This window comes from Dicentrarchus labrax, unplaced genomic scaffold, assembly GCF_905237075.1.
Source record: "Dicentrarchus labrax unplaced genomic scaffold, dlabrax2021, whole genome shotgun sequence".
Lineage (NCBI taxonomy): Eukaryota > Metazoa > Chordata > Actinopteri > Moronidae > Dicentrarchus > Dicentrarchus labrax.
The window spans coordinates 19,161,827-19,185,668 of NW_026136709.1; the positions used below are offsets into that span (position 1 = coordinate 19,161,827).

Below are 23,842 nucleotides of genomic sequence, written 5' to 3' on the forward strand. Positions count from 1 at the left end.
TAGTTTTGATCCGACAATTGCAAACGTACAACAAAAACTTGATTTCTCTGTTTTGTTAGATGGAACCGAGGAACCTGGCCATCGTGTTTGGTCCCACTCTGGTGCGCACCACAGAGGACAACATGACCCATATGGTGACACACATGCCAGACCAGTACAGGATAGTGGAGACCCTCATTCAAAACGTGAGCATCATATCTTTAACTGCTTTTGAAAAATATAAGACCAAATTTCACATAAGACCAAAAAACCCACAAAACATGATCATTAAATGCTTTTTTTCTTTCCTCTAGTATGACTGGTTTTTCACTGAAGAGGGAAACGGAGATCCAGTGGTGGGTACAGGCAGCACTGCCATTCAATTATTTTCTTTCAGCTCTGTCCTCTCTAATTCATTTCATTCAAAATACTTGATCAAACCCAAATAAGGGTAATTTTGGGCAAGTGAGACACATAAAAACAACCCAAAAATACCTTCCAACAAACTTCCTTCTGTTGGTTTTACATACACACAATCCAAAACGTGTTTCAATGCAGTACAATGGAGGAATAGTATGATTTATTTTTTTGAAGGTGTCAAAAGAAGGAGCAATATTTTAGCTTTTAGGACTGCAAATTCCTCTGTGATGTCCTCTCAAATCGGGTCCTAACTTTTACATTTGCTCCTCTCAGACTATGTCCCATGAGGAAAGTGCGGTGGAGTCTCAGCCCGTCCCCAACATCGACCACCTGCTCACCAACATCGGCCGCACAGGCACATCGCAGGGTGAAGTATCAGGTAACACTTTGGCAGAGCAACTCTTTGGTGGGTTAACCTTTCTCTACCCTTTCTCTGCTGTGGTCAAAGAGGGACCGGTGTGTAAACTAGTAACAAAATGTTGATGATAACGCTGCTTCTTCCCGTAGGCCAAGCTTCCCCTTTGCTTCTTTGGCTGTTGCCACTAGATAGAAATGTCTATGGCTAACCTTGAGTCCAAATGCCTGTGTGGGTTTCAGTGGGCAATTTATGTGCATCCCTGAAAGATGATAGGATGCAATAAATTGTTACGCTTCTTCATTTGCTTTAAGAGATTTACCCCCCTCCACGATATTTGTCAGTCTTAATAGATTTAGTTATCCCTTTCCGTTTTTAATCCCTCTGCCCGTTAATACCTCGTTTTGATCAAACTCCCCCTCCCTTATCCTGCCTACTGTTGCACTAATACGGCATGTTCTTTCCCAAGTCAGAAATAGATGTTTTTACAGTGAAAGGCGACCTCTGATTCCTCTGTCTCTAGTGAGGCTCTGTCGGGTGTCCTAAAGGCTTTCCCAGCATTCACACATACTGATCTTGACACAGGCCAAGTGGGAGGAGTCTATCACACCATGATGACACTGATGGACTCTATAATGTCCGTGATGGACAGCTGGAACTGTAGGAAGAAGGAGGATTGTTGCCCCCAGTGTAGCTGCCTAGTCTGCAGGAACCCGCAGTTCTTTTAAGAGCAAGAAAAAGCCAAAGAGAAACAATAAACAAAGAAACCGTGAGGAAAAGGGGAAGCGAAGCGGCTACACGGTACTGTGCAGTGTCCGGTGTTGTAGGTTTTCTATCAGAGTATACCTAACACAGGCCGGTGCTACTGTCTGAAAGGCTCTCCGCTGTCTCTCCTCACTGTCTCGCAAGCTTGCCAACAGGAGAGATAGCATGGTATGGTTTCTACGTCAACAGTCAGTGTGCACTTGCATATCGTGCCATCATGTGTATTGTAAAGGGGTGTATAGGGGGGCTTGGCTATGTCACACAAACAAACAAGAACAAATTTTAGCAAGAACCGAAGGATGATGTAATGATAGGTAGATGTGATTACAGAGCAGGTGAGGACTGATTATAGGTTTTCCTTGCTGACACTCTCTTTCTCATGTAGTGTCCTCTCTCTTTCATATAGCTAGCCCCTCTGTGACCCCCCTGTCACTTCTCTTTTATTTTTTTTGGTTTCTTCCATAGTCGTCTCTGTCATCACCGTGTCACTGTTGTCATTGGCAGCTCACGTCACCTCACGTTGCTTCGTCAGTTCGGCTAAAAACCATCAGCGAAATCAGGACGTTTGTGAATCTGGGAGGTATCAAACCTCAGGATTTTTTTTAGTATACTGAATGTCCAGACAGACACATCATATTGTTTACTGTGTCTTTGATCAGATAGTTTCTGACCTACCTCAAAATGTTCTCTGTTTAAACCAGTGGTTCCCAGTCATGTGGTTCCAAGATGAATTGAAGGGGTTGTGAGGTAAAAACCAGCGTAGGAAACAAGGAAAAAGTAACTTTAATGTACTTGAAGTTATGATTACTTTTAGACTTTTCTCTAATCTTTTCTTTTCTTGTAAAATACTAGAGAATTTTACCTTCATGCCTCTAAAAATATTCAAATAAAACAGAGGAGGGAACATCCCTGTTTGATTGAGCTCTTGGACTCTTTTGTTGCAAGAAAAAAATGGTTCTGTAGAGAAAAAGTACCATTAAAATGCGTTTTTAAGCCTTAAATATTTGTGGTTTCGGATGTTTTTCTGAAGAAATAAACATCACGATAGGATTCACGTCTGCTTACTTGGACATTGTGTTGCATGGCACATTATCTGCCTCACTGTTCTGCTGCTGTTAAATGTACCTGTTGTGTTCATCGCTAAAGTTGCACTCAGCTTTACTGAGAAACTTGAGGAAAGATCTTATATCCGTACTTGACTTGGACTCGGCATTCGGGTCGGAGTTGGGGAAGAATTTCACATGCCAGATAGATGTGGACCTGAGTGTAACGTAGAGCTCATCTGTCCCTGTGTGAAGCATGGCCTGTTGTCTGCTCATGTCTGTGCTCGCTTGTCACCAGTCTGTCCTGTGTTGTTCACTCTCCACACGATCTTCCTCATCAACATGGTTCTCTTCTCCTTTTTTTTTCTCCCTGATTCATTTTCCCATGTTGCACTTTCTTCAATGTGTTCGGTCTGTGTTGTGAACTCATCTAACGTCCCTCTCTTCTCTCTTTCACCCGCAGATTCACCGAATAGTGACTCAGCTAAATCAAAGGTGAGTGTGTGTGCGCAGTGTTAACCCTCTCAGGCCACTGGTAGTGTAGGATGACAGGAGGTAGGTGACGAGCGGGGAAGATCGCCTCCACCTCCAGTCAAGATCAGCATAAAAAAAAACTACACTTAAAGAGTTGTTTTACCCAAATAACACACAAAAAAAACATGTTCTTGCTTTCCTCTTGAGGTATCTAGCCCTGCAGATGGTCTTGGTTAGATGTGCCCAGCTTATGTACATATCCCCTTTTCTGCGTCCACGCCAGTATAATGGAATATAATTTCATTTGTGGTGCATACAGCATTGACAAAAGTGCACATAAGAATTATCATCTATAGCCCAAAATTACACAGACGTGAAAAGTGGTAAGAATCTTTGCTCATTAATCTAAAACAGTGGTTGTAAATCGTTATAATCGTTGTAATGTGATTGCTGCTACAACCCACATCACTCATTGAAATTCTGCATGAAATGACTCAGGATACACTGACCAACATGACGTTATAAGTGTTATTTTGTAATTTTGGCATTTTATTCTGGTCTTTTTCGCTGAGTTTTCAAGTCATAAGAGATGCAGATCGGTTAGAAAATCGATGTCTGTGTTGCGTTTTTTTCTCTCAATTTACATTCCTCATTTGAATATACCTCAAATTGGACACCGCACGTTGCAGCTAAGGTTTTATTAAAGCCCATCATGCAATTAGTTTGCTTTTATTGGGGCATTTACTCTTGGTAACTTCACAGACCTTACTGTCCATTGGAACTACTTTATACTAAAGAAATAGTCCAAATGAAAACTGTTGATAGCCTGTTCTGTCGAGTAACCAGGTCTCTGTTTCTAGGAAAAAATACGTCTTTTGAACTTTTTTAAATATAATTATTAATATATTATAATATCAAATATCTCAATGGTATGAGCTCCACAAATGCATTCAAATGCGTAGATGTGGTGGAAGCAGAGAACATAGACAAATGAAACTGTCTGCATCGGTAGATACCTCAATGGCCTCAGTAAGAAAATGTGTTTTTTCATCATTTGGGTCAGCGCTTTAAGTTTTTGCAATGAGTAGTCAGTACTGACCAGACCAAACCAACTGTACATCCAGTAAACCACAGCCTCTTTTCATAAGATTTCTGCTTCATGACACATTGAACTTGTGGCTAAGAAGCTAGATAAAACTCATCAGCAGAAGCAGGAGCTTCTCATCACTGCACTGCTGTTATGTGGCTGCTTCCCTTCAGCGCAGGGGGTGATGCTTCAGTTCATGCTGTGCTACTGCTTCTCCTGCTTCTGCTTTAAGGCTGGCATGGAAACTTCAATGTGCTCCCTGTTAATGACGCCTGTTAATGTTCCTCTCTCTGTCCACTTCTCTGGTTTGTGGTGCTTCACGGGAGCAGGTGCAGTACAGGTTTAAGTTTCCAGACAGTGGTGAAGGGTTTTTGTTCTCTTTGACGTGTTCCTGCTTTGTGTTTCTCAGTATCAAAAAGACTCATTTTTGTATCCTCCTGCCTTTCCTGCTCCACAGGGTTCCTGGGGCTCAGGGAAGGACCAGTGCAGTCGAGAGCTCCTGGTCTCCTCCATCTTTGCTGCAGCCAACCGCAAAAGAAAGAAGTCAAAGGAGAAGCCGCAGCCTAGCAGCTCAGATGATGATCTGGATGCTGTGTTCCTTAAGAAGGAAATCCCTGGCCAGAAGCCGAACCACCACGGCCTCCAGATTGAGGTACAGAGCGAGACTCGCCCGAGCCCCAACGCTAAACCCAACGCAAAGCAACCAGTACGAGCAGAGGAGAGGAAAGAGAACGGTAGAACTGTGGAGCTCACACCTAAAGCCAAGAGAGAGCATAGAAACTCCTTATTCCTGAAGGAGAAGACTCCACCCAGACACCCCTCACCGTCCCCCTCCCCTTCCCCAATCATCTCTGCCTACCAAACTGCTCCTCAAGGGAAATCCTCCTTGTCGGATCCCCCATCCCAGCTCGATGAAAACACTTCAGACCTCGGGACCATGAGCTCTGGAGCGTCAGTCCCACGGTCAAGACCGAAAAAGTGGACTGCAGGAGCGACCGCTGACCTTACTGCGGTAGCATGTGTCGGACTAGGAGCAGGTCCGGGGGCGTCCGCCGGTGCAGAGGTGAGCTCCATCACCTCAGACTACTCCACCACTTCTTCCATCACATTTTTGACCGGTGCAGAGTCCAGCGCACTCAGTCCGGAGCTGCAGGGCGGGGAGGAGGCAGATGACGAACGCAGCGAGCTCATTAGCGAGGGACGACCCATGGAGACAGACAGCGAAAGTGACTTCCCGGTTTTTGCCCCGGGCGGTGGCAGCAGCCAGTCTACGCCCTGCCCAGAGCAGAGTCTGGAAAAGAGCGAACCGAGAGGAGGTGGAGCGGCTGAGGGGAGCACCACACCGAAACTGGAAGCACGGCGGCTTTTCCCTTCGCACAGGATGATCGAGTGTGACACCCTCTCCAGAAGGTGGTCCCTCAGACAGAAAACAGACAGTGAATCATCAGTGGAAGGTGTTGCTGGGAGCGGGGAGCGTAGCGAGGGTAGAGCGGAGTCTTCCACGCGGCTCTCTCGAGTCCTGGAGGTGATGAAGAAAGGGCGGTCCACAAGCAGCCTCAGCTCGTCCTCACGCAGCGAGTCGGAGCGCCCTGAACCGGCCTGGCACCTTAAGATCACAGAGCGGCTCAAATTCAGGTTACGCACGTCTGCTGACGACATGTTCACCCAGAAGAACCGAACCCCAGACGCTCGCGGGAAGAAGAAGAACATCCGTCGGAGGCACACCATGGGCGGGCAGAGAGACTTCGCAGAGCTGGCGGTCATCAACGACTGGAGGGAGCAGGGCGGCGTGGACCAGGCGGCCGAACTGTCTGCTCTGGACCGCCTCAAGCCCAGATGTTCCTCTCAGGACTTCTCTATCCGAGACTGGATTGCCAGAGAGCGGTGCAGAGGCTCTGATTCGAGCGTTGAGGTTGCGCCCAAAGCCGTTCCTGAGGATGATCAAGCAGACGCCCAGGACGTAGCTCCGGAAAGACCTCCTCCTTCTGCGTCCCCGGGTGCACAGCCGCTAGCAGGGGAGCACGTTAACGGTAGCGGGCTGCAGGGCAAAAACAAAGCCAGCCTCGGGGCAGACGCTCACCCACACAAACTGTCTGGAGCGCAAGTTGTCCGCTCACGGTTCTACCAGTATCTGTGAAACGGCAAGAGGGGTCTTGTCTAGTGTGTTTGTACGGATTTTAAAACCAACGGAATGAATGCGTAAATGTACGAATGTGGGTATTTTAGCTAAGGTTACTGCACAATATTTTTTCTACAAAGTATACTTTATGTATCTACTGTACATACTGTGTATAGGCTTACATGATTGTTACTGGAATAATGCTGAAGAGATGTTTATGTGTGTAATTCCACTGACTTGTTGGCCATACTGGAACAGACGTGGATAAAAAACTCGGACTTCCTCCTGCTCCTGAGATCGAACCCTACTAATGCAAGACTGTGACTTTGCTGTTGATATGTGATGTTCAAAAGGACAGAAATGGACTCTGGATTGTTATACAGCACTATAAAAGGGTCAACTTGACTATTACTGAAGAATGCAGGAGGCTTTTTTAAAGGAATCATGGTTCAGTTCTTCCTATTATAAGCGGTATGAAGAATGTATTACTCTCTTTGGACTAACACTAGTTGCTTGTGACAATATTGTCATTTTCAAAAACTATGTATGTGTTTTTTTCTTGCCTGTACTTGAAGTATGTGGATGTAACTGAGGGCTGCTTTCTGAGCTGGGTGCTGTGGGAAGTTTGTTTTTTCACAGTACAGTCACAACAGCCAGATATTAGCTTGAGGGACTGGAGGATTATTATAGTTTTATCAAATAAAGACTGAAAAAAACGTAATGAAATGCTGATACTATAGTATGTAATGCTTGGTACAGTAGTTTTTATTTCCAAACTTTGTCCAGTTATAGTCCAAAAAGTAAGTTTTTACACATGTTTGTATCTCAAAAAGAAAAAGTGCCTCTTTTTTTTCCTTTTCTTTTTTCAAACTGTTTTGACCAACAGTTGTCAAGACGAGAAGAATTTTTAAAGCATTTTTAGGGGAGAATAATCTCACAGGCATTCCAAATTTTTTTGTTTTGTTTTGTGTTGTGGTCTTTCCTGTTTTTAGTTAAACTCACAGCAACATCAGAGTATTCAAATGTATGTCAGTGTCTATGTTTCATTCTAGTTTTACTTTACATTTTTATCCCCCCAGCCCCGTTTTTTTAATGTGCAGTAAAATGCATGGGCGCTTAAAACCTGGGAGAAAACAAACAAACAAACTTAACTTTAAAACTGCATGAGACAATGTTTTCTGAACAGTGAACATCTCGTCTGTGTACAGCAAAACATGGGTGCAATGCCCTCCCTCAACAAACACTGGAAATAAATAATCTTTATTAGATCCTTCTGTCTGTTTGGTGTCATTGTTTTATGCTCTAGAAAGACTTTATTAAAGCTTATTCTTAATCTCTGCCAAATTGCACAAGTATTTTTACTGTCACATTGATGTAGTGAAAGCAGCCCGTTGCTCAGTTTCCTGCAGTAATAGAAAAGTAAACATGCTCATAAAATAGTAATTGAAATAAATGTGTGGCTGATGGGAACACGTCATTTGTTTTCCCAATTTGACTTCTAGTCTAGTTTTTACGGGAATATATAGCAAACACATCCACCCCCTCAAAAAAACAACAATTTTCAAGGTTAATAAACATAAAAACTATTGCAGTATTACTGGTAGCGTGAATGTAAATTATATAATGGGTCATAAGTTTGACCAATTTTGATTTGTTGTCTTAAAAATCAATGAATTCCTGCTGTATAGAATGGCCTTTTCCTAGCATCTCTAAAATGTAAAATAATGTTATACATTGTCAACGTTGTGTCCTCCAAGAGAAGTTTGATGTTTAGCAGCTTAAGAATTCCAAAAAAAAAAAATGGCCAATTTCAGTTGATCAATCAAGATCCTGGAAGTAATTTTCAATAAATACTTCAACTGTGAAGTTTGTTCTCTCTGGTGAATTAAAACGCAGATACCAACTGGAATTCTTGGATTTGAAAAGAGACATGGAAGGACTTTTACATGCAGGAGATTTGAGAGTCAAGCTTTCTGTTTGCAATCAGTGTGTGAGGCTAAAGTGGCTGGAACGTAACTCAGTTTTTAGGGTTGGTTAATACTGCTGACAGCTTTTTGCACATATTGCAGAAGAAAAGTAAATTTAAGTTGACATCAGGATGAAGGGGATTGCAAAAGCAAACAAAAACCCTCTTATGTGTCAGCAGGGCTGAGGACACTGAGGTCATGTCCTGGGCGTTGTTTCTGGGAATGTGAAGGTTTGAGGAACCAGGAAAGATTTTCCCTGGAAGCTGATTCTGACATGTTACTTTGTCTAAATTTTTATATGAACAGATAACATTACGTCATATTCCTGGCAGTACAGTGAAGGCTTTGAAACAGCTGTTAAAACATCACACTGAGAGATAAAACTGAATAAATAATGAGTAAATACATGATAAGTACAAGTACAAGTTAGAATTTGACCCAAAACACGACAACACATCAACAACATATGAATGATTTGAAGTTACTGTATGTACTGAATTTGACTTTCTTTTTTACTGTGGCGCCATCTGCTGGTAGCACCAAGAATAACAGCGTGGTACACTAATGTATGTCACATAAGACTAATTATACACTTTATTTAAATCACCCTTTAAAACAGTGCAGCAAGGTGCTTTACAGTTGAAAAAACTAAATGAGAACAACTGCAAAATCAAGCAAATGCAAATACAGAGAATTAAATAGAATAAAATGACTAAAATATAATAAAATTACATAGAACAGTAAAATAAAACAAATGACAAAATAAAAGACATAAAATAGTGTAGCTGGATAAATAAAACTTATAGGGCTTAACATCAATGAAAGGTTCTACTTATCAGTTTATCAGCAATACAACATAAATATGAATATCAATGAATAGCCACATTTAAAAGTTGCTATAAATTATATTTATTTTTTAGGAAAAAAAGTAAATAATTTAATTATAAAACGTTGTTCTGATAAAACTCTGATAAAAAAGGAGTAACTAAATGCGTGCTTAAAAATAAAAACACGTGTGGAACTGAATGAATAAAACCCTGAACCCTTACCACAGCGTGCGCATTGTCTCAACGCGGGAATGTGCGCATGATGACAATTTACCTAACGAGCTGCCTCGTGCTGCCAGAGTCACGTAACGTGAACGTGAACACAGCGTTTGTGCGGAGAGCTCGAGACACTTCCCATCGGCAGCTGCGACAGACAGACCTCCACCTGGCTCCGGCACACCTGAGGGTAAGACAGGTTTTATGTTATGAATGAGGGGGATTGTGTATATATATATATATATATATATATATATATATATATATATGCAGTATTAACAGGAAAAAATATTTTAATTCAAACTTTAAACAATTTCTTCCACTTCCACTTGTTTTCCACTTGGTTTTATCCTCTGTTCTCCTAAATTAGTATTTTACTATATGTTGTATTTTTATTTTCACACCTTTAACTCCTTTCGGCTGAAATCCCGTGGGAAACTGGTACTGTGTTTTTGTTATTGTCAGACAGTAGTATGTCCTTCTGTATAAAAGAATTCTGAAGCCTGTACAAAGCAGTTATGTGAAACCAGAAGAACAGGTGTGGCAACTTGTGATGTTTTGAAAAGAGACTAAAGGATAGATGTTAAAAAAAAAAAAAAAACAAAGCAAAAAAAAGATTACATACTGTTCTTCTGACTTTTCTGGCTCAGCTATCTTACTTCACAAGACCATGAACTCCTAGTCGACCATTACTGAGGACAATAGAGGCTGAAATGTAAATACCTGCAGGTATGTCATGTAGAATGCCAACACCCTATGGACTGGAGTTAGACTGTAATCACTAAAAGCAGAGGTGAAAAGACATGTCATGTCATTCATTTTTGTTTCTAGATCCAATTGATAAAGACTAAAACTAAACTATAATAACTGTGATAAACACACAGCAATACTAATATTACTAATATTCGCCACCCTTATTTGACATTAATCCATAATGAACATTAAAATAATACAAATTAGACCATTTAAAAAACTACATTAGCATCAACAAATATGTATGACATATATGATATGAATATATCAAATTAATAAATAAAAACTAGCTCCACTTTTACCAGCTGCAATATTAAACTGATGTATTATATATTATTCTGAAATGGAACATTCTGCCTAATAATTACAGACCTTAAGTATACTGTATTTCTTTACTTTTACCTGTAAGAGAGTATTCCTACATTATGGTTTTGCTACTTTTACCTAAAGCTACTTCTTTTCCTGTAAACAGACTTTGATGTGAATTCTTTCATTTCAGCTTCTATAATCTTCCGTCCTCTCCTGAAGGAACAATGTCTGCCGTCTACTTCCTCCTGCTGCTGCTCCCTCTGGTGTCAGCTCAGACCTATCACTGGGGTCCCTGTCCTACTCCTAAGGTGCAGCCCGGCTTCAACGTGGAACAGGTGAACACATAAAAACACTCATTCATACGCACTGTGCTCTGAACTACACAGAACTAAAGGGGCCTTTCTGTTAACAGTACCTGGGTAGGTGGTACGAGATCGAGAAGCTCCCTGCTTCTTTCGAGAGAGGAAAGTGCATCGAGGCCAACTACGCCATAAGGAAAGATGGAACCATCCGGGTGTTAAACACCCAGTTCTAGTGAGTACTGAGGGATTTTTATTGTTGATTTTGACTTGAAGGAACATTTGATTTGTTTGCTCAGTGTCAGAGATTTTGCGTGGGAAACAAAGACACCAGTTGTGTACATCGTTTACATCTAATTTCTCTGGGCTCTGTTAAAGAAATAGTTTGACAGATTGGGAACTGCATTTACTTATCTCTACAGTAAATGTGAAGCTAGAGCCAGCAGCTAAGTTAGCTTAGCTTAGCATAAAGACTGGAAATGAGGGGAAACAGCTAGCATGGCGTTGTCCAGAGGTAACAAATTCCACCTACCAGGGTGCGTGTGTGCACATAAGCCTGGAGAGTCGCTTCGTCTAGCCTCTCAATCAGTGCCTCAGTTCACATGGCGTCATCGTGATAACACAGCAGGTTGCCATGGAGACGTCCCTGATCGGGTCCTAAACAGAGTCAACTATCAACAGGTGTCCGTGTGGGAAGGGAGGGAGGAATAGGGCAGAGCGACTGCAGCGATCTCCTGGAGGAGTTGTTCCTTGGCCAAGGCCGGTGCTACTGAGGGCCGGAATGCAGATTAGATTATGATTGTTTGGGTTAGGGCGAGTAGTCCCATTTCAATAGACACGACTTACTCTGTTTGTCCATTCTGGTCTTCAAATCGATTCATTCTCCTTTGCAAAGCCGAAAACTGATTAGTTGTGTTACTGTCCTGTATTGTTACAGGACAGTAACACAACTAATCAGTAAATAAAGTAGGTGAAAATGTGGATTGGATCATAATGACACACAATGAAGGGTTACAAGCAAGTATGAAAGTTCATTTTGCTTGCAAGAACCAATACAGAATTAATTATTAGATAAGTATATAGACACTGAACAATACAGACTGATGGCGTGGTGGTGGCACACCTCAGGAAAGACTGGAGGACTCAACCAACTTTGGCCTTATACACTATGCAACCCAGACTTGAATTCTCACTGTCACTATTTTGTTTGTTCCTCACTCAAACACAGCGTGTAGCTCTGCTGATTTGGTGTATCCTTCATATTAGTTTAATAAAGTTAAAACTGAATTGTTTCTCTGTCTCTCTCAGTAAAGACAAAGTGAGGCCAGCAGAAGGGACAGCAGTGATTCAAGACCCAAGAGAACCTGCCAAACTTGGAGTCAGCTTCTCATACTGTAAGTACTCGTCTTCATCCTTATCCTCTATTTGTTGCTTCTGTCATTTTTATTCATTCCTAATCTCCTTCATACCTTATAACATTGTAGACATAACATTGAACAGAAATGAGAGTTCTTGCTGTTTAAAGAACACACATAGCTTTTGAATGATGATGTATCAGCTGACACATGATGCAGCAGCATTTGTGATGTCAATAACAATGTCAGTCTGTCTGTCTGTGAATCATCTGTTCTGGTCCACATACTCATCAGTAGATGTTTATGTCCTTTTTAGTCAACTTGAGCGTAACATTACTGGCGCAGCTGTTAAGGTGACCAGGTTCAAGTCTGACCTCTCAGGCAGGCTCTAGGGACAGCAATGTTGGTCAGTTACTCCCCTTCAGTCCAAACAGGATTATCTCATCTCTCACTATTGGACAAACTGCCATAATATTTGATACTGATATCGATACTGTCTTTGATAATACTGAAGAAATGTCTCAACTATTGGATAGATTACCATAAACGTTGGTGCTACAGACATTCATGTTCCCCTGAATAGTAATAACTAACCCTTCACGCTGCCTTCCTCAGGCCAAATCTTTATTTGGTTAATGACCAAATACCTGGAAAACCAATAAAATTCCTATCAGCCACAGCTAATGCTAATTAGCAAATGTTAGCAAGCTAACATGCTACACTAAGATGGTGAAGATGATATACATTAGCATTGGCATGATAGCATTGTCAATGTGAGAATCTTAGCATACTGACATTAGCTTTTAGGTAGTATGGCTAGAGACGTTATAGTGTTACTGTTCATCAGTATGCAGATGATACTTGCATTTATTTAAACTGTGATCTAAAAGGAAATGTGATATTTTTCCCCACATAAACGCTCTTTTCTCTGTAATTTTCTTACTATTTACATTTTTCATTCCAGGTTTTGATTTTAATCTTACTCTGATGTCTCTGTTTTACACTTTTTAGTATACTGTGTTTCTTTTTTAAAATTCATTTATAAACTCTGCTTTTATATGTGGTGGAATATGATGTACAGTTACATTACAATCATCATCTCTTTCTCTTATGTCTATGTGATCTTTGCTCCCAGTTACTCCTTATAGCCCCTACTGGATTCTGACCACTGACTACACCAGCCTGTCCGTTGTGTACTCTTGCACCGACATCCTCCGCATATTCCATATCGACTATGCCTGGATCCTCGGCCGGTCCCGCTTCCTGCCTCCAGAGACCGTGCGATATGCCAAAGAACTGATGATCAATGAAGGAATCGACCTGTTCAGGATGAAGGCCACAGATCAGACAGGCTGCAAGGATAACTAGGGATTCATGGAGACTTCCACTCCAGTGCACTGTAACCAGTCACAGCACTCAGATGAGGCAGAGCTGAATACCTGATCAACCAGACTGGGCCGTTTATCATCATATCAAACATACTGCTAATTCCAAGTCACAAGAGAAAGCAGTTTTTGATAATATATCTGCTTTGCTGCCTATGTTATTGCATTTTATAGCTTTAGAACAATTAAATAAGTGGAAATAATAAAATAAAAGTATTTAGCTTAATCAATTAATTCACTTGATCATTTGATTAAAAGGTTACCTTGTGGAATTGAACTCATTCTGTAATTCAAACCTTATATTGCAATTATTAAATTATTTGCTTTGATTTCCATTATTTTACAGCACGTTGCTCCTCATATGTCTCACAAAAATTAGTTAAATCTAATGTGTAACAGATATGAAAGCATTTAAAGATCTTTTTAAAATATGCTTTTATATTTTAATTCTCTTGTAACAGCTCAATACTTTTAAAGATGGAGGAAATGGAATTGTAAAACCTACATCAACACCAATTCTCAATGAAGTTACTCATTGTGAATATATTGTATTTTGATATTATAGGACATGTTACATTATATAAACAAGCATATTCGTGATGATGGCAAAAAATATGGGGGATAATAATAATAAAGCTGTATTCATTAAGCAGTTGTTTGATCACTTGTCATTTATCTGGTGAGTATTGTACCAACTCCAACTGAACAACAACGAGAAGATGAGGAATGTACATAAGCAAAGATTGGCTAAGATAAGATAAGATGTTCCTTTATGGATGGGAGTCAGACACAGCAGCACAGGGGAAATGGAGTGCAATAAGTAGAGAAGTGTAAAAATACAATAAGGAATAATAAAAATATATAAAATATGTACACTATATACAGTATTCAGTAAGCTTAACACTATAATAGTGTATAACTAAACTGTATATGTGCAATTATTGTAAGGTATAGGTTGTGCAAGGAGTTGTTGCATAGTAGGTTAAACTATTTCTATATAGTTATTCTTAATGCCTGCCAGTACGTCTGTTTTGGTTGGATTCAGTTGGATTCACCTTGAAATCAATGATCAAAGGAAATACCGCTTCTATCCACAGGGAACAGACTCCGAAAAATTATGTAAATTTGTTTGTAACAGTTGTTCTACTCACACATGGTAAAGGATAGAAATAATACATATATTACAATATCTCACACAATATATAGAATAGAAATGTATGTATAGGTATATACTTATAAGTAAAAAGTAATAGGAAGAGAAGAAAAGGAAATTGAAATATTGTAAGAGCCTAAGAGATACTAATAAGATAATAAGAGCCTGTATACAAAGTAAATATAAATGTAAACATATTCCACAGTATGTGCTGACAGAAAATAAATAATAATGAGTTTAAGATTGTGGTGTTATAGATAATCACAAAGAATGATTGAATAATTACAAGAATAACATAATAATCCAGTGTATTGCACATTGATCCGGGTATTGCCCCTTAATCAACTTATAGCACATTAGCAGCACCAGTTGACTGACTGACTCATAGAACATCCTCAGCGTGGTCCTGCAGATGTTGAAGGACCTCAGCCGCCTCAGAAAATAGAGACAGCTTTGGCCCTTCCTGTAGAGGGCTTGAGTGTTCTTAGCCCAGTCCAGTTTATTGTCTGTGTAAACTCCCAGGTACTTGTAATCCTCCACAGTGTCTACCCTGACCCCCTGGATGGAAACAGGGGTCAGTGGAGTCGAGGCCTTCCTCAGGTCCACAACCAGCTCCTTAATGTAGTGGGAAAATGCATTGAGGAATAAGGTTCTGTGAACATGAAGCAAACTATATTATGTTGTGTTATTCCATGTTTAATTTTACAGGCTTACAGAGTAATATTTTATGTTCATGCTATGGAGTGAAACTGTAAATTCTCTTTGCTTTCTTTGAGTCTGTGTCACCATTCTGGGTACCTTCAGTGGGAGTTTGTGGTCTCTCACTATAGTCAGATGAAGGTTTAAGTCAGATACACATCAATAGAGGTGCACTTACACACACTTACATTACTACTCACAACTTAAATCAGCATTTCTGCCACCCCTTAAAGTCTCCATGCCACCCCATGAATACATATATGTCTATTAGTCGTTAAAAGAAAACATTTATGTAATTTTGTTTACAGCTCTTTAGTTGTAACTTAAACACAACATCATATTTGCCAACATTTTGATCAAAACTCCATTTCATTGTGTTTTCAAGCCAAGAGACGCTCATGAACACATCATGTTGAACAGTTTATCTGTGTGAGCATCACACACACACACACACACACACACAGGTGATCCAGGTTCATGAGAAGAGGGAGGGAACCCTGAAAGTGGAAGTGTTCAGTCTCCATTTTGAGTCGACAGAGCAGAAGGAGGAAAACTAAAGGCTGAGGCAGGGTGAGTGTTAATACAACATTATTATTATTTTATGAATAAAGTCTCTGAGTCAGTTTTCTTCCTGTGGACTGTAGAGGACAGAAATGTTAGAATGAACTCAACAGTTTGATTCATCTGTGGATACAAAGTTGTGATTGACTGAATAATCCAGATTAAACCTACTGTAACCCAAGAAAACAAGTACAGGTTTAAAGAAAAGTGACCAGGTGGAGTTCTATATTATATTGTATACTCTATACTCTATCTATACTATACAGAGTACTCTGTATGTGTGTGTGTGTGTGTGTGTGTGTGTGTGTGTGTGTTACCAGGACCGTTTCTAGCTGTTTGAGGGCCCTATGCGAGGTACTATTTGGGGGCCCCTACTTTTTCAAACTCTGAGGTAGAGATTCCTAACTTTTTCATATATTCTGTGATGATGCAGCAGTCTGTTACATTTTAAGAGGAAAGCAGGCTAGAGTACATTAATAAATGAACAGATACAGTATGTTCTTGAAAAATGTTTAATCTAAACTTGGTGGCATAACAAGGTGGCATAACATAAAAAAGCTTTAACCCACCATTCCAAAACAGTAAAAAATAAATAACTAAACTTACTTAAATAAATAAGTATAATGGACCAGCATCCATGTTATTGCACAATCAATAAAAAATCAATAAAAAAACTAGTTATGTAGTTACATATAGTAGTATGTATTGTAGTATTGTAACTGTACAACATCACTACTTTGTGATGAGGATCTGTATGATCACAGTCCTCCTCCTCAAAATTTCTGCTTTCTGGTCAGAAGCTGATGAAGGTCCCCCTGGCTCTCCTTGAACTGGACCTCTGAAGTAGGAAATTGCTCCTGCAAAGACAAAGCTCCTTAGGTTACCAAGCAATCAGAAGCAAATATTCATATCATATAACTGCAGCTGTGTTGCACTACTACACTAACATTCTGAATCTGTTTTTATATTACAATAATATACAATAAACAGTGTCCCTGTTTAAGCATCTACCAGTTTTTTTCTGTGTTTATCTCCACATTATACTAGTTAATTAATAAAAATGAAGGTAAATGAGTGATGAGCACCATATGATATAAAAGGAATATGTATATGCATATATCTTGCAGTGCATTACAAAGTGGACAACTAGCAGTCCTATGCAGTACAGGACACTTTAAATGTACAGGTTTGTTCAAATTAGTAAACTACATTGTCACAATATATATTCTAGTAAATTTGGCAAGGGGAATTCAACTAAGTCAGCAGATTTGTCCAGTAACCAAACCACAGTAAATAAAAATACAATTAAGTAAAGAATTGGAACTAAAGTTACAGTAATCAGTCTGATAATAATTGGTTTTATTTATAAAATAGTAGCACAGGTCTATGCTTGAGACACATTTCTTTAAATTGGCTTCCGATTCGCCAGCCTCCGATTCGGCACTTAAGGGGAAAGTTAAGGGGAAATTAACTTGTTGTGCAGTGCGACTGTTTGTCCACTGATTGTCTGTTTTTTGTGACACTTCTTGATGTGAAAACGTTTTAGACATTTTAGGTAAGACATCAGCTTTGCCTGACACCTACGATTGTATCTGTGAGACTTTTATTTTATTTGTGAAAATGCTAAAGGGGAGATTTCACCGTTTTTGTTTTACACCAAGACCTCATTAGACCAGGTCCAGATCAAAAACCACTGTACCTAGACCTCTCAAATCTGGACTGGATTAATGTACAGACCCTGAAGATTCATAAAAACACAGTCTCTGATTTGTGAAACCTTTATTCTATTAACTCAATAAAGACACATTTCACACTTTTTTCAGCACCTGGTCTGATGCGGTCTACAAAAGTAGCAAACTAACTTGTTCAAAAGTTGGCATGATGTGTCCCCCTCCCCCCCACATCAAATGCCTTACCTTTATCCTGTGATCGTTTTTCTTCATCTGTTTTCTTCTTTTTGCGTTTCTCTGCATCAGACGCGTAAGTACGTTTCGATGACATTGTAATCAGCGTCTACGGTTATTCTCGTCACTTCAGTGGAAGGTGGGCGGCTGTCAATCATCCCGTCAGACCTGTCGTTGCACGTCACTTACCACGTGACGGCCCAGCCCAAAGGTGATTTTGACCTGATTACCCTTAACACTTACATGCTTTGCAAATAAATGCATAATGAATGCATGCAATACATGCAAATAAAGACAGGTACTTTTAATTCTCCAAAATATAATAAAATATGAGGCTGAACTTGCAGTTTGGGGGCCCCCTGGTAGCTGCGGGACCCTGTGCAGCCGCATAGTCCGCATATAGCAAGAAACGGCTCTGTGTGTTACTGCTTGTACTATCAGTCCCGCGTGTCACTCTTGAACAAACCTGTTTTTCCTGATTCTTCTGTTTTGAGTCAGTGTTATTATTTTATCTCTCAGACTGACTGATTGAAGGAAGATGAGTGTTTGTGTGGAGGAAGAGGAGGACAGAGCAGAGTCTCCAGTGTCCAGCTGTCTGTCTATGAAGAGTGATTACTCCAAAGATGAGCCTCCATTCTTCAGTAATGAACCTAGACCCTCAGACACAAAGTAAGAAACAGTTTTTACTGTAAACTGACCTGATGGAAGAAGATTCATTGTGCATGAAGATAAAATAGATTTATTTTTGTGATGCAGAACTATTAGTGCAGACACTATTTCAAACTAAAATGTATCTTATTTTATTTCTTTAGCAAAACACTTGAGAACCTCCGTTTCAGAATTTATATTTCATATATGATATAATATATATATTATATATTGAAGTCACTGTAAATATTTGTAACTATTCCATGTCTGAAAGAATCTTTTTCTAATGTGTAATTATTTTTCTCATATTAATCCTGAAAATATTTTCTTGTTTGGATGAAAAAGTAATTTTACTAATTATTGAATTAATTAATAATTAATTACTTATTGTTTACTTAAAAGCTTTACTCACCTTGATTCTGTGTCCTGATTCTCTAATTTTACTCTTTAACTGATTACTTGTGTTAAATGATCTGGAGCTTGCAGCTGAAAGCTTTAAAACTTCAGTAAGTGGATTTTTGAACTCATGTTTTCGCCACCACCCCCTCACTTCTCCCTAGTCTGGCGTATGACTGTTGAACAAACCTGTTTTTCTTGATTCTTGTGCTCTGAACTCAGTCAGTGTTATTGTCTCAGACTAACTGAAGTCCAGAAGATGAGTGTATTTGTAGACAAAGAGGAGGACAGAGCAGAGTCTCCAGTGTCTAGCTGTCTGTCTATGAAGAGTGATTGGTCAAAACATATTCCTCTGAACTTCAGTAATGAACCTGGACCCTCAGACATAAAGTAAGAGAACTGTTGTGACCTGATGGAAGATGATTCATTGAGCATGAAGACAAAGTAGATCTATTTCCATGAAGCAGAACTATTGCAGACACTGTTCTTTAACAAAACATTGTTTCAAGATTTATATTTCATATATAATATAATAATATTCACACACACACATATATATATATATATATATTTAGAGCACTTCTAACCTCAGTTTAATCTCACACGGGCAAATCTGCCCAAAGTGACTGTAGAACAGTGAAGGACATGATCAGCTCTCTTTAATGGAAGGCTTTTATTGTGAAACAGCTGCACGAAGTGTTGAGTTTGTATTAATAACAAACTATAGGCAGATCAATAAATGTTTAATAAGACAGACAGATAGGTAAAGCACTCAGTGTTTATGAAAGCAGGAGAGTTGAAATAAAAGGAATCATTTTCATTACAGACTGAATGCTGAATGCTGAATCCAAACAGAAAAGAACACTTTTAATGTTCTCTGTGACCATCTGAGCTTCCAGACAGTGTGGGACAAATCTCAGTATTTTTCATCAACAATCAACAAATCAATTTAGTAATAAAGAAATGTCTTCACAGAGAGAGGAAGAGGAGTCATGTTTCTATCGAGGAGCAGCTGTCCTGCTGTGTTTTGTGTCAGGACGTCCTGAAGGATCCAGTCTCTAACAGCTGTGGACACTGGTTCTGCAGACAATGCATCACCTCATACTGGGACCAGTCTGCTTCATCAGGAGACTCCTCCTGTCCCCAGTGTGGAGAAAGATCCAGAAAAAGAGCTGGACTGCAGACAGCCAGTCAGACCAGTTCTGTACAAAGTAAGACTGTACATCTTAATCTAATCTTAATGAAACCTGCTGCATTTCATTACATTACGTTTATTTAGAGACTTACAATAAATTCATTCAACCATGTGGATACAACCCAAAAATTGCATGAATCATGTAACTACATCAACTTCATCAAATAAGCTCAACTGCTACGAGTCCTGGATGTATGATGAGCTTCAACCATTGGTAGCACAGTGACTTGAATCTGACTCAATCAGCCACCAGTAGCCAGTGCAGGGTGTGGAGGAGCAGTGTAGTGTGGGAGAACTTCAGTAGGTTGAAGACCAGCTGAGCTGCTGCGTTCTGGATGAGCTGCAGAGGTCCGATGGCACATGCAGGCAGACAGGAGTGAGTTGCAGTAGTTTAGGCATGAGATGACAAGAGCCTCCTGGCTGAGGAACAGGCTCTGAGCTAAAATTATCACTCAGAAACACTGTGTAATAATGTACATAACCACACAGTGAGTAACACTAAAATCCTTCAGCATATTGTGCTAACTTACATGTGGCACAGAGGTTTTTGTGACATGAGTGAAAATATGCTTCCTGGCATCACAGCTCCAAAAAAACGCTGCTACACGAGTGACTGTCTGACCTAGTGATTATTAACAGGCTGACCTGAGATGGTCTCCTCCCTAAAACCAAAACCACATCTGTGTGAAGACACTTGACGACAACTACGCTTGTTACTGGAAGTCAATAAAATAATAAATCAAGCAATAAAATTGTTGATAGTAAAAAGCCAACACTTTATCAGTACACTGTGCAACAAGTAAAAACTTGTAGAAGTGATATCTGCTCTGTCCGCTTTCAATCATCCACCTCCGCTATGTTTTACACAAGCACAGGGCTGAGCTCAGTCAATAGTGAATTGCTACCAAAATAAAAGCTGTGTGTTTAGTTTAGTTTGCCATGTATCTTAAAATCTGGCAAATTCTTGTTTTCAACTGAGCTGCTGGCTGAGACAAACCAGAAGAGTTTCACATCAGAGTGAGACAATAAATAACAGATACTCTAACCATCATTCAGTATTTTGATGTCAGGAATATTTATTTATTATTAATATGTTATATAATTTTATTGACATTTTAGATTTGTATACAGTGAGATATTATTGAGTTCTTATATTGACTTTGCTGTTGTAAACATTACAGTTGCTGCTCTAGAAACAAAATGTAGTTTTATTTAAAATATTACATTCTTATCCCGTTCTTAATTAAAAGAAAACCAGGCCGACATAGGAACTGCAGAATAACATTTTCTGATGTTCCCTCAAAACTGGACTTTATAAGGTTTACTTCTGTTTATATTTATATATATTTATCTTTTTATTGGTAATAAAAAAATAATCAGCAGATTTTCAAATCTTTGACTCAAACTTTTTTGTCTTTTTTAGTGAGTGGTGGTCTGCAGGAGGTTTTAGATGAACATAAGATCAGTCTGCAGACGAGGTGTAAACATGTGACTGAAGGAACTGATGAAACAGGAAGTGGAACCCTCCTCAACAGGATCTACACTGAGCTCTACGTCACAGAGGGACAGAGTGAAGATGTTAATACCGTACATGAGGTGATGCAGCTTGAGACAGCTCCCAAGAAGAAGACCCTCCATGACACTCCAATCAAGTGCCACGAGATCTTTAAAACCTTACCTGACCAACAGAGACACATCAGAGTGGTTCTGACGAACGGCGTCGCTGGCGTTGGAAAAACCTTCTCAGTGCAGAAGTTCACTCTGGACTGGGCAGAGGGCTTGGAAAACCAAGATGTCACTCTGGTGGTTCTGCTTTCGTTCAGGGAGCTGAACCTGATCAAAGATGAGCAGTTCAGTCTTCTCAGGCTGCTCCATGTTTTCCATCCAACATTACAGAAGGTCACAGCAGAGCAGCTCACTCTCTGTAAACTTTTGTTCATCTTTGACGGCCTGGATGAAAGCAGACTTTCACTGGATTTCCACAACAAGGAGGTTGTGTCTGACGTCACACAGAAGTATTCAGTCAATGTGCTGTTAACAAACCTCATCAAGGGGAATCTGCTTCCCTCGGCTCTCGTCTGGATAACTTCCAGACCTGCAGCAGCCAATCAGATCCCTCCTGAATGTGTTGACAGGGTAACAGAAGTACAAGGCTTCACTGATGCCCAGAAGGAGGAGTACTTCAGGAGGAGAGTTAGTGATGAAGATCTGTCCAGCAGAATCATCTCACACGTCAAGACTTCCAGGAGCCTCCACATCATGTGTCTAATCCCAGTCTTCTGCTGGATCACTGCTACAGTTCTGGACCACATGTTGACTACAGACCAGAGAGGAGAGCTGCCCAAGACCCTGACTGACATGTACTCACACTTCCTGCTGGTTCAGACAAAGAGGAAGAAGCAGAAGTATGATGAGGGACATAAGAAGAGTCCACAGGAGCTGATGGAGGCTGACAGGGAAGTTCTTCTGAAGCTGGGGAGGCTGGCGTTTGAACAGCTGGAGAAAGGAAACATCATGTTCTACCAAGAAGACCTGGAGCAGTGTGGTCTTGATGTCACGGAGGCCTCGGTGTACTCAGGAGTTTGTACAGAGATCTTCAAAAAAGAGAGTGTGATCTTCCAGAAAACAGTCTACTGCTTTGTTCATCTGAGCATTCAGGAGTTTCTAGCTGCAGTCTACATGTTCCACTGTTACACCAACAGGAACACTGACGTTCTGGAGGACTGTGTGGGTCAAAATGTTCATTCATCCCTGAATGTCTTCCTTTGGAAAGCCATGGAGAAATCCCTTGAAAGTAAAAATGGCCACCTGGACCTGTTTGTTCGCTTCCTTCATGGCCTCTCTCTGGAGTCCAACCACAGACTCTTAGGAGGCCTGCTGGGTCAGATAGACAACAGTCCAGAAACTATCCAGAGAGCCATCAACAACCTGAAGAAGATGAACAGTGATGATATCTCTCCTGACAGAAGCATCAACATCTTCCACTGTCTGATGGAGATGAACGACCACTCAGTCCATCAGGAGATCCAAGAGTTCCTGAAGTCAGAGAACAGATCAGAGAAGGAACTCTCTGAGATCCACTGCTCAGCTCTGGCCTACATGCTGCAGATGTCAGAGGAGGTTCTGGATGAGTTGGACCTGCAGAAGTTCAACACATCAGTGAAGGGAAAACTGAGACTGATTCCAGCTGTGAGGAACTGCAGAAAGGCTCAGTAAGTCCAGATGTGATTAATATTATAAAGCAACATAAAGCTGAAGCCATCAGTATTGGAGTAAAGATACACACATACAACTATATAAAACCTCTATACATTATATTAGTATTAAACCTGCTTATTGAAGTAATTATACATAAATAAAAAATAAAAAGTTGATAAACTACAACTATTTTTGTGTGTATTCTATCATATTTTATCTTTCTTTGGGTGATGGAGGTTTGATAGAAATCCATCAGAAAAGCTTGAGGACTTAAGAGTTTGTGCTAAAATAATTTTAACAGTCTTTTTATAATATATACAGTGTCTGCACTATGTTTTTCTATAATGTGTCTGTTTATTGTTATTTTTATATACAGACACGTGCAATGTCTCTGGTCAGCTGGAACTAATATCACTTGAAGTTCAGGGTTTTTCTGTATCACTTTATTGCAATTAATGCTATTGTATTATTATATATGTATGCAGATTCTAGGCTGTGTCGTACGACGGACTGTCTCTATTTATACACTATCTATAATTCAGTCAGACAACTCATGTTTGAAATGTTTACTACAACAATATAGCATATTTAGATTTGGCGTCCTCATCATTCCCCGCAGATATGTTTACATAGAGATATTGGGGAGTAATGAGCAAATGTTGTGCCCTTAAATAGTAACGGGAGAAGGATGAGGAAAACACACACGCAGCTCTTTCCTTCACTCGTCTGTATTGA

General features: G+C 40.0%; 3 protein-coding genes and 1 long non-coding RNA gene across 44 annotated transcripts in view; 3 read left to right on the forward strand and 1 right to left on the reverse strand.

The window, feature by feature from the left end:
• LOC127369427 (rho GTPase-activating protein 21) overlaps positions 1–7,510 on the forward strand; it is a 78,420-nt gene extending 70,910 nt beyond the window's left edge. For all 7 annotated transcript variants that reach the window (XM_051410803.1, XM_051410804.1, XM_051410801.1 and 4 more), the window contains 5 exons: positions 60–185; positions 294–335; positions 673–778; positions 3,026–3,057; positions 4,581–7,510. In XM_051410803.1, coding sequence (XP_051266763.1) covers positions 60–185; positions 294–335; positions 673–778; positions 3,026–3,057; positions 4,581–6,260 — 1,986 coding nt within the window. In that variant the 3' untranslated portion in view covers positions 6,261–7,510. The remainder of the gene's footprint in view (positions 1–59; positions 186–293; positions 336–672; positions 779–3,025; positions 3,058–4,580) is intronic.
• A 1,770-nt stretch (positions 7,511–9,280) lies between these two features.
• On the forward strand, positions 9,281–14,002 carry apodb (apolipoprotein Db). Of its 4 annotated transcripts, XM_051410414.1 has the most exons (6): positions 9,370–9,442; positions 9,655–9,693; positions 10,505–10,649; positions 10,727–10,848; positions 11,922–12,007; positions 13,104–14,002. In XM_051410414.1, exons 3-6 carry the CDS (start codon positions 10,539–10,541, stop codon positions 13,334–13,336), a joined length of 552 nt encoding a protein of 183 aa, XP_051266374.1. In that variant the 5' UTR covers positions 9,370–9,442; positions 9,655–9,693; positions 10,505–10,538; the 3' UTR covers positions 13,337–14,002. The 4 variants fall into 4 exon arrangements, with proteins under 4 accessions (XP_051266373.1, XP_051266377.1, XP_051266374.1 ...); XM_051410413.1 differs by lacking the exon at positions 9,655–9,693 and having other exon boundaries at positions 9,281–9,442; XM_051410417.1 differs by lacking the exon at positions 9,655–9,693 and having other exon boundaries at positions 9,295–9,442; positions 10,534–10,649.
• A 2,262-nt stretch (positions 14,003–16,264) lies between these two features.
• On the reverse strand, positions 16,265–19,098 carry LOC127369247 (uncharacterized). Its single transcript, XR_007886043.1, has 3 exons — positions 18,731–19,098; positions 17,683–18,320; positions 16,265–16,623 (listed from the first exon to the last, which is right to left on the reverse strand). It is a non-coding gene; the product is annotated as an uncharacterized LOC127369247 (long non-coding RNA).
• The window catches only part of LOC127369243 (NACHT, LRR and PYD domains-containing protein 12-like), a 54,813-nt gene continuing 49,174 nt past the window's right edge, over positions 18,204–23,842 (forward strand). For 31 of the 32 annotated variants that reach the window (XM_051410379.1, XM_051410395.1, XM_051410377.1 and 28 more), the window contains exons 1-3: positions 18,204–18,339; positions 19,690–19,925; positions 21,333–23,121. In XM_051410379.1, coding sequence (XP_051266339.1) covers positions 18,209–18,339; positions 19,690–19,925; positions 21,333–23,121 — 2,156 coding nt within the window. In that variant the 5' untranslated portion in view covers positions 18,204–18,208. The remainder of the gene's footprint in view (positions 18,340–19,689; positions 19,926–21,332; positions 23,122–23,842) is intronic. The other variant, XM_051410383.1, reaches the window with a different exon arrangement.

Coding starts and splice junctions, on each gene's coding strand:
- apodb (XM_051410413.1), top strand. CDS start 10,539: ATGTCTGCCGTCTACTTCCTCCTGCTGCTGCTCCCTCTGGTGTCAGCT. Junction 10,650..10,726: donor CCGGCTTCAACGTGGAACAG/GTGAACACATAA, acceptor TTCTGTTAACAG/TACCTGGGTAGGTGGTACGA. Junction 12,008..13,103: donor TGGAGTCAGCTTCTCATACT/GTAAGTACTCGT, acceptor CTTTGCTCCCAG/TTACTCCTTATAGCCCCTAC.